General features: G+C 34.5%; 3 protein-coding genes and 1 pseudogene across 3 annotated transcripts; all 4 read left to right on the top strand.

Moving 5' to 3' along the window:
- The first annotated feature begins 436 nt into the window (after positions 1-436).
- LOC142643208 (auxin-responsive protein SAUR21-like) lies at positions 437-1,047 on the top strand (annotated as a pseudogene).
- A 652-nt stretch (positions 1,048-1,699) lies between these two features.
- LOC142643214 (auxin-induced protein 15A-like) lies at positions 1,700-2,470 on the top strand. Its single transcript, XM_075817756.1, has one exon. It carries the CDS (start codon positions 1,997-1,999, stop codon positions 2,297-2,299), a length of 303 nt encoding a protein of 100 aa, XP_075673871.1. The 5' UTR covers positions 1,700-1,996; the 3' UTR covers positions 2,300-2,470.
- Positions 2,471-6,860: 4,390 nt separating this feature from the next.
- Positions 6,861-7,476, top strand: LOC142643204 (auxin-responsive protein SAUR21-like). The gene has a single exon (XM_075817745.1). It carries the CDS (start codon positions 6,992-6,994, stop codon positions 7,292-7,294), a length of 303 nt encoding a protein of 100 aa, XP_075673860.1. The 5' UTR covers positions 6,861-6,991; the 3' UTR covers positions 7,295-7,476.
- An 866-nt stretch (positions 7,477-8,342) lies between these two features.
- On the top strand, positions 8,343-9,539 carry LOC142644433 (putative pentatricopeptide repeat-containing protein At3g23330). The gene has a single exon (XM_075819051.1). It carries the CDS (start codon positions 8,343-8,345, stop codon positions 9,537-9,539), a length of 1,197 nt encoding a protein of 398 aa, XP_075675166.1.
- The last annotated feature ends 621 nt before the right edge of the window (positions 9,540-10,160 follow it).

The raw sequence follows: 10,160 nt of genomic DNA, 5'->3' as shown, positions 1-10,160 counted from the left end.
ACAATTATATAGACTGTGTCATTACAAAAGTTCTTGATGATGACTTAGAATACAGGTCCATGTGATCCTCCACATGCTAAAGTTTCTCACAGGACCCCAGCCAATTGCCTCTTCACTGTTCACTCAACATTTCAGAGATTTTCACCCACACCATTCAGGTCAGCCAGTTGTTCATAGTTTTCTCCACTCCACATATCTCTGATTTCAACTGGGTCCCTTGTACCCAGAAGGGTTTGGGAAAAATGTCCCAACAAATATAGTCTCATTCACTACCAAAGTTCTTGATGCTGAGTTAGAAGACAAGTCCATGTGATCCTTCAAATGCTTATGTCTCTAACAGGACCCCAGCCAATTGCCTCTACACCATTCACTCCACATTTCAGAGATTTTTACACGCAACATTCATCTATATATATAGACACAAATATCATCGAAGCCAAAACAAGTCCTCACATCCACTGATATCAAATCCTTACTGTCTTCTCCCTTTTCTGTTGTGATATTCATCATCTTCATCTGCACTACATATATATAGACATGGCTATTCGTTTGCTCAATATTATGCATGCTAAGCACATTCTCCGATGATCAAACTCATTTGGAAAGCATGTAGCTTCAACATCTATAGAGGTCCCAAAAGGCCACATTGCAGTATATGTTGGAGAGAGAGAAAGAAGGCGCTTTTTAATTCCTATATCATTCTTAAATCGGCCTTCATTTCAAGAATTGCTAAACATGGCTGAGGAAGAATTTGGATTTGAACATCCAATGGGTGGTCTCACAATTCCCTGCAATGAAGACATTTTCATTGATCTCACTTCTCGCTTACATGAATTGTGATAAGGCACCACTAAGATAGCTGAGACAATTTTGTAAATCCATGTGTACTCTTTATTTCTTTAGACAGCACAGGAGAGATGGGGATTGTCTATCTATACACTAGAAACGTTACAAATAGAATTATTGTAGTTCCTCTCATATTCTTCAGAAAAATGTAGAATGGATAACACTGTTTATTTGAAATTGATCCTCTTTAATTCTATGATATTTCTAGTCCCTTTAATTTGGCTTGGTTTTCTGTGGACTCTTTTTTTATCCCAAGTCATCTTCAGTGATTTATTAGAAAACTTTGAAGTACTCAATATTCTTCTATTGTTCACAGAGTTCAATTAAAACCAAAATGATGATAATATCAAACTCAAATTTATCTAAATGAAACAGTGAATTATTTCTCCTTGAAATTGTAGGCTTGGGTTTGTTTTTTCCTGATAGTGTCATAGTAATGTAAAAGTTCATAGTCAGCTTCAATTTTGAACATGACCATTTTGCACTTTGTTGAGAAAATGAGTTTCTTTACCGGTAACTTTATTTTTTTTCTTTTCTTTTTTCCCCAGGATTGAGATATCATGCAAGTTGAGAATCAAACTCTACAAAAATTGGTTCATAGAGAATATTCCATAGTGGTTATCTTAAAATTTCAACTGTGTAAAAAGATGCAGGATCTTACAAATGTAGGTAATTGTTTATCCAAAGGGCATATTATTGAAGGGACTTATCTGGTCCCAGTTAGACATTTGTTTCAACCTGTCCCAGTTAATTATAAGCGATCAGCTAGTTGTTCAGAATTTCTCATTCCACATATCCTTGATTCAACTGGGTCCCTTTTAGGTTTCGCTGCCAGAAAATCTTGGCCAAAACATGTTCTAACAAATATTAAGTAGACACTACTCACTACCAAGTTCTTGGTTATTAGTTGAAAGACAGGTCCATGTGATCCTTCAAATGCTCATGTCTCTCACCAATTCCTACCCAAATGCCTCTACACCACTCACTTCAAATTTCAGAGATATTCACATACACCATGCACCTATATATACACATACGTATCATTCCACAGCCACAAGTCTTCACATCCTCTAATATCAAATCCTTACTTCTTCCTCCTTCTCATTTGTGATCTTTGCCATTTTTCAGGCAATAATAGAGACAGATAGCAATGGCTATTCGTTTGCTTGGTATTATACATGCTATGCACATTCTCTGCCAATCAAACTCAATTTCAAAACATGCAGCTTCAAAATCTTTAGATGTTCCAAAAGGCTACCTTGCAGTATATGTTGGAGAAAGTGAAAAGAAGCGATTTATGATTCCTATTTCGTTCTTGAACCAGCCCACATTTCAACAATTGCTAAACAAGGCCGAGGAAGAATGTGGATTTGATCATCCAATGGGTGGCCTCACAATTCCCTGCAGTGAAGATATCTTCGTTGATCTCACTTCTTGCTTACATGAATTGTGATATGCCAGCAAAAAAATGAAAAGATTAGACAATTTTGTAAATCCAAGTACATTCTTTAATTCTTTTAAGAAGAAGAGGAGATGGATATTGTTTATCAACAAAAAATGTCAGAAATTGAATTATTGCAGTTCCTCCACATTCTTCAGGAAAAAATGTATAATTGAGAACACCTTTTAGTTGAAACCAATCCTCATTAATTCTACGATATTTCAGGTCCCTTTTCTTAAATTTGATTTGTCATGGTTTTCTATGGATAATAGTTTATGCAGCTTTTAGGCAATCCCAAAGTCATCTTCAGATATTTATTTGAGTAACTTTCCTTTTTAAGTACTCAATTGTCTTCCATTGTTCATAGAGTTCAGTTAAACCAATTACGATGTCATCAAACTCAGCTTTATCTGAATGAAACAATGACTCATTTCTCCATATCATTGTATCCTCTTTTTTTTAGCAAACATGTCACTGTATACTTGGTTTCGTCTTTTTGGTTGGTAATTTAGAAGTTTAAACTCGGCTTGAATTTTAATTATGAATAGTCGCAGACCCACGTGATGTATGAGAATAAATAATTATTTCGTAATTGTAATATAATGTATAATTTTTTCCTCTAAAATTTGTTGAAGATAACTTGTTCTTTCCAAAAATTAAACAATTTCTATTCGATCCAATTAGGTCTATTGTGGCCCCGTTCCATCCAATTTGGTCCACTGGTTCAATTTTGATCCCCTTTGGTTCATTTTGGATTGATTAGGCCTTAAATTGATTCTTTTTATGGGCTGCTTTTTCACATTTAGTTCAAAATTTTATTTTATGATAATTTTTGGATTGAAAAGTATGAAATTTTATTATATTTAAGCTAAACTCTAGTTTTGAGTTTAAAAAATACAATATATATATATATATACATACATACATACATACATTAAAAAAGTAGAAATATGAGCCCTAAAAAATGGGATAAAAATTATATATATATATATATATTTAAAAGTCCTATTCGGTCCATTATGACCTCTTCGGTCCAATTCGGTTTTATTAGGTCCTATTCAATACATATTGGTTCTATTCTGTCCATTTCAGTTCTATTCGGTCCACATTGGTTCTATTCGGTCCATTCTTTCAGTGCTATTTGGGCTATTCAGTCCTCTTTGGTCTTATTTCGTCCATTCTGTCCGCTTTAGTTCTAGTCGGTCCACATTAGTCCTATTCAGTCCATTACGTCTACTTTGGACCTAATCTATCCATTCATTCTTATTCGGTCCCCTTCGATCCTATTTGGTGTAAATTGGTCCACTATGTTCTATTCAGTCTACTTAGATCTTATTCGGTCCACCTTGTTTCCATTCAGTCCTAATCTATCCATTCGGTCCAATTTGTTTCATTTCATCCAATTCGGTCCATTTGTGTCCACTTTAGTCCAATTCGGTCAATATTGATCAACTTTGGTCCATTTTTGTGGACTTACCTATAGGGAAAAGGCATGTTTAGGATGAGAGCACCTATTTTAAATCAAAATTTATTAAAAAGTATATAAATCTCAAACTCATAATATCTAAAATCTTAAGCATAATATATATTGTTACTATACTTTTGTTGGGCCACATTAACATAGTATTTCAGACCATTTATATCCGGCTAAATTTAAGTGAAAGCCTTTCTAAACATGAATGTTATGTATACAAATCTAATCTTTAAGACAATTACTAATTTGTTTTAAAGTCATTACTTTTAAATGAATTGTATGAGGTTAATTATACTTTCAAGCAAAATATATAAATATAAATATAAATATATATGTATATATGTATAATTTTTGTTTAAATAAATTTTTGCTAAATATGATAATCAAAACTCATAACAAACTTGTATTGAATATTTATAATTTATTCTCTAAATTTTATTGTACATAATTTGTTCTCCCTAAAAATTAAACAATTTTAAAAAGTAATTTCCATCACTCTATTTTTGCAAATATATAATTTAATCATTTTTTAGGTTTTTTATTGATATTATTATTTTTTTAAATGTTCCACATTTTTTTAACTATTGTTATTATGCATTATATTTTTAAATTTCAAATTTATTATTCAAGTTCTCATTCTCTTAAGGAAATTATTATAATAACCAAAACTTATCATATATTTACAATTGATATTATTCAAATAATTAATAGAACTCTCACCCAAACTTGTACTTTCTCATTCTTAGGTAGGTTCACCAAATTGGACCGAATGGACCAAATATACCGAAGTGGACTAAATAAACCAAATCGAGCGAATTAGCAGAATGGACCAAAGTGGATTGAAAAGGACCGGAGAAGACCAAATAGACTGAATCGCACTAAATTGATTGAAGTAAACCGTATGGACCCAATTGAACTTAAGTGGACCAAAGTAGACCAAATTATACCTAAATGATCGACTAGACTAAAGTAGACCAAATAAATGAAGTAGACCAAAATGGACCGAATGCCGATTTGTAATTAGCATAGTCAAGATTGTGTTTTGACATAAACTCAATTTTTTACTTCCAAAATAAAAGTATTTACTCAAAAAAAAATTCAAAATTGAAACTATAAGAGAGAGAGATACTACTTATAATGGGGAACTAAAAAATACAACATCAAAACATATGGACCCAAAATAAACTTTTAAAAATCACAATGATTCATCAATATTGTTGAGTTTGTTTAGACCCCTTAAAACACAATTGGATTAACCTAGTTAACAAGCCAAGTTATTGCTTAGTCCAAATTCCAGATCTAGGTTAACACAATCATATAATCATATCAATGTAAAGTGCGGAATATAAAAACAAAAAGATATGATGACCCAGGAAAACAAACCCGGTAAAAAACTTGGGGAGGATTTAACCTAGCTATCCTCAAGGTAAACTTGAATCCACTATGAAAGAATCGAAGTTGTACAATAGCGACTTAAACCACTAACATCCTATTGCTACCCACCAGTAGAACTTACTGACACGACCACGTGCAAGCTCCGAGACCACGAACTCCTTCTTTCTTGGATTCTCTAGCAAGTACAAGCACTCCCGCTTGTGTATCTTTAAGCTCTTATGGCAACAACTGAATGATCATCAAGTTCTTGAAGTAATGTCCTTCTTGATAATCCCAAGCTTGTGTGAAGGTAAGCACCTCTCAGATCTCACAAGAGATTCACACAAACAGCAATATGAGCAACTACAAAAACGTGACTAGGGTTTGCCTTTTATACTTAGGGCAAAACATAAAACCCTACACGTCATATGGGCTTAGGGCTGAGTTAGAAATTCTGCAGAAAAAAACAATCTGCATGACTTTCGATCGGTCGAGTCTAATTCTCGATCGATTGAGTCAGGCAGAAATGCACAGTAACTTCTGCAGTTAACTCGATTCCAACTTTACATAAATAACATACTTTGAGCAAGTCTAAAACATAACTAGACACTTGTTTTGATCATAGTTTGCCAACAATACATATTAGAGTTCTAATACATCAGTTCCTAAGTACTTAGAACCTAACAAATATAAAGTAGAATCGCAAGAAAGAATAAAAAATCAAGAGAGAGAGAGAGAGAGAGAGAATAACCACTTTTCCAAGAGAAAATAATAAGAGAATTGTAGAAAATAATGTAAGAAGAAAAAAAAAGTAAAAATAAAAAATATAGTAATAAACACCAAATTATCCAGGTCATGTAATGTTATGTAATAAAATAATATTATATTCTTATATACTATATTTATAATATAATAGGATAACATCTATGAAATCAAAGAGAAGAATAAATATAACAATTTAAAAACATAACTTAATCACATTAACCCAAAGTAGAGTTCCAAATAATACAAAAAATTCATCAACCTAAAATAGATATAAAAAAAATAATCCACCTAAATAACTATAGTAGCAGAAGTTGAGGCTCCACGTTAATGTGAGGCTACATTTAAAGAAGTTGAGGCATGTGTAAATTAAGGAGGTGATAAAGAGTAGAATTTTGGATAGGATAGAATTATGGAGATTAATACATGTGAATGACTTCAATTAGTTTGTTGTTTTGCGACTAAGGTTTTGTTGCCGATTCTTATATCATGCAGGTTGAGAATCAAACTCTACAAAATTGGTTCCAGGAGAATATTCCAAAGCAGTTATCTTAAGTTTTCGTTCGATAAAAGGAAGTAAAATCTTACGAGTGTAGGTAGTTATTTATCCAAAGGGAATGTCATTGGAGACGCTAATTTGTTGCCTATTCTTGTTAAGAAATATTTGGCATATATGTCTCAACCTGTCCTCTAATATAAGAGGGTCACCCATTATTTTGAGTATTCTGCAATCCACATATCTTTGGTGTCAACTGGGACCCTTGTAGGTTGTTCTCCAGAAAAATTTGGACCAAGTGTGTGCCAACAAATATGAAGTCTCAATCACTACCAAGTTGTTGATAGTTAGTTGGAAGACAGGTCCATGTGATCTTTCAAATGCTTATGTCTCACCAAGTCTACCCAAATGATTCTACACCACTCAATCCAGATTTCAGAGATTTTCACATGCACCATGTGTATATATTTACACACACAAACATATCATTCCACATCCAAAACAAGTCCTCATATCCTCTAGTGTCATATCCTCACGTTTCCTCCTCCCATCTCATTGTGATCTTCACCATTTTTCAGGCAATAATAGAGAGATAGCAATGGCTATTCGTTTTCCTGGTATCATACATGCTAAGCACATTCTCCGAAGAACAAACTCATTTTCAAAGCTAGCAGCTTCAACATCTTTAGATGTTCCAAAAGGCTACCTTGCAGTATATGTTGGAGAGAGTGAAAAGAAGCGATTTGTGATTCCTATTTCATACTTGAACCAGCCCACATTTCAACAACTGCTAAACAAGGCCGAGGAAGAATTTGGATTTGATCATCCAATGGGTGGTCTCACAATTCCTTGCAGCGAAGACATGTTCATTGATCTCACTTCTCGCTTAGATGAATTGTAACATGCAGCTTTAAAATAGATGAGCAGTGACAATTTTGTAAATTTATGTAGATTCTTTAGTTCCTTTTGGCAGAAGAAGAGTTGGGTATTGTATACCCATTAAAAATATTACAATCAGAAATATTGCATTTTCTCTCACATTTTTCTGTCAAGCGTTGAATGCAAAACATTATTGAGTTAAAATTGTCCCTCTTTAGATTCTACGACAATTATTTGTTGGCTATGTGGAGCTTAGTTTGTGTTTAATCCAAATTATGACCCGACCTAATATAAAATTACTACAGTTTTTTATTATGAGAGATTTTTCTGAGGCTTACTCCATAAAGCAAAAGCTCCGGGGGAACATTTTTGACCCGTTTTTAGCCCATTGTGAATCCTTTATGTGAGATATAAATACCATTATTTCAGATTAGGGTTTTATTCGTATTGTTTTGAGAGAGAAATTTTATACTGCCGCATTTTGTATTTTTCTTTAAAAATAATGAAATCACTGCAACTATATAGACAAAAGCAAATTTATAAACCACCTAATTTCTTTTGTCAAATCTGGGAATTCGGTATATTCCCAACAATCCCCCACCCCCAAATTTGTTTCATCTAACAAGGGCATATATAAAAATATATATACTTACTGTTCGGTCCAGTTTGGTCATTTTGGTTCATGTCGGTCTAGTTTGGTCCAGTCCGGCCTTTTCGGTCTATTTATTTATTTTTAACGGTAATAACTGAAATAACCAAAGTTACCAAGCTGCCCCTGTGAGTCTGTAAATAACATGTATTTTACATCGAACACCTAGACCTCAAAGCTTATAATTTCTATGTCCAACCAATCCCACTTTCAAAATACACAAATCTTAGATTCTATCACTGGATTCTTAAACCATTGTTCTCAAAGTAAGAATCTTAGGGACATTAAGAAGCTCCATGCTCACCTGCTTAGAACAGGCTTGCTCTTTATTTCCCTTAATTTTCATACTGAACTCATCCATTCGTACACCACATGCCGTCACAGAAACAACCCTCAAACCCTGACCAACTTCTTCAAATGCATGAATCCCAAGAACCCAATTCCCTTTAATGTTATATTATCCGGCTTTAGCCGAAATGGGTTGGCATTTAATGCACTAAAAACCTTTTCTTTCATGCACATTAATGGTGTGCCTATAGATACATATACTTTGTGTAGCTCTTTAATAGCTTCCTCTTCTATCAGAAATGTTAGATTTGGTCAGCAGGTACATGCCTTTGTGGCTAAATCCGGTTGGTCATCCAGTGTTTTTGTGGGAAGTGCTCTGGTTGATTTGTATTCAAAGTCGTTGGTTATTGATGATGCAGAAGTGGTGTTTGATGAAATTCCTGTGAAAAACAGTGTGTGCGCTAATGCACTGTTGTCAGGTTATGGTGAGGCCAAGATGTGGCTTGAAGGACTTAAACTGGTTCGTAAGATGCCTGTGTTGAATTTGGATTATGATCACTTCACATTGTCAGCAATATTGCGGGCATGCGCTGGACTATCTGCAATTGAATTCGGGATGCAGGTGCACGCCTATTTGATTCGTAGAATATATGATGTGGGAAAGGATGTGTTTCTTCAGAGTTCATTGATTGAAATGTACGGAAAGTGTGGCCTAGTAGGGAAGGCTTGGCAAGTCTTTAATTTGGCAGGAATTGGGAAAGGAAAAGAGTGTCAAAGGGATGTCGTTTTATGGACTTCAATGCTTGGTGTATATGGTAGAAATGGACACAATGAAGAAGTTGTTAGATTATACCAAGGGATGTTAAAGGAAGGGATTAAACCAGATGAGGTGGCATTTGTGACAGTCCTATCTGCTTGTGGTCACACTGGCCAAGTGAACCTTGGAGTTGAGTTATTCAAATCCATGACTCATGACTTCGGGTTGGACCCTGGCCCTGAGCATTACAGTTGTCTGATTGACTTGCTTTGTAGGGCTGGTCAGTTGGATAGGGCATTTAGGCTGGTGAATGAGATGGTCCATAAAGGACATGGAAGTTGTAGCGTTTCCATGTGGGGGGCTTTGCTTAGCGCCTGCAAGGATTGCGGAAATATAGAGTTGGGCAAGTTGGCTGCTCAAAGGGCAATTGACTTGGATCCTCAGAATGTGGGGGTTTATATTATGTTATCAAATTTATATGCCAAGTTGGGTATGTGGGATGAGATTGAGCAGTTGAGGGAACTGATGAAAGAGAGAGGGTTAAAGAAAGATGTTGGATGTAGTTGGATTTAGGTCACATGATTCTGAAAGAGAAACATATGGAGCATTTGAGGTTTCCTTGTGAAGAGATACCACGATACTGCCTTAAAACTCAAATTGTGATGTTGCAAGTAGTCAAATGGTAGCATCTAAAGTCGAAACAAGAAGTGAAAAGAAGGGAATAGGTCTGGAATTGACAAGTTCTTGGAGAATTATTGCATTAATCAAAACAAAAGTGAAGCTAGAACCTTCCTTTACACCTTTTTTGTTCTCATAGTTGATCATAATCTTAAAAAAAATCATCCTTTGAACTTCATTTAGTGCTTCCAGCCAAAATATCAAAATAGAACTTCAATCAGTTGGTGTCTTCTGTAGGCTGATTGTGCTGAATGCAACTGCATATGCTCTTAACTTAGTGCAGATTGGCATACAAGATATAAGCAATACAGGCAGTAGGCATGTACTTTGGGATGCTCTCAACCAAAAAATCTTGTGCACAAGACTCGTACCAGTAACTTAGTGAGCAGGTTAGCACTTTTCAACCTAACAAACAAATGCATCATCAATTAAGTTTCATCAGGGATTTTATCTCTCTGTAAGAAATGGTTGGTCGATTCACGATATATAATGGGACTTTGCATTTGTGCTCACAAA

The sequence above is a fragment of the Castanea sativa genome, chromosome 7 (assembly GCF_040712315.1).
Source record: "Castanea sativa cultivar Marrone di Chiusa Pesio chromosome 7, ASM4071231v1".
Lineage (NCBI taxonomy): Eukaryota > Viridiplantae > Streptophyta > Magnoliopsida > Fagales > Fagaceae > Castanea > Castanea sativa.
This window is presented reverse-complemented; position numbering and strand designations above follow the sequence as displayed.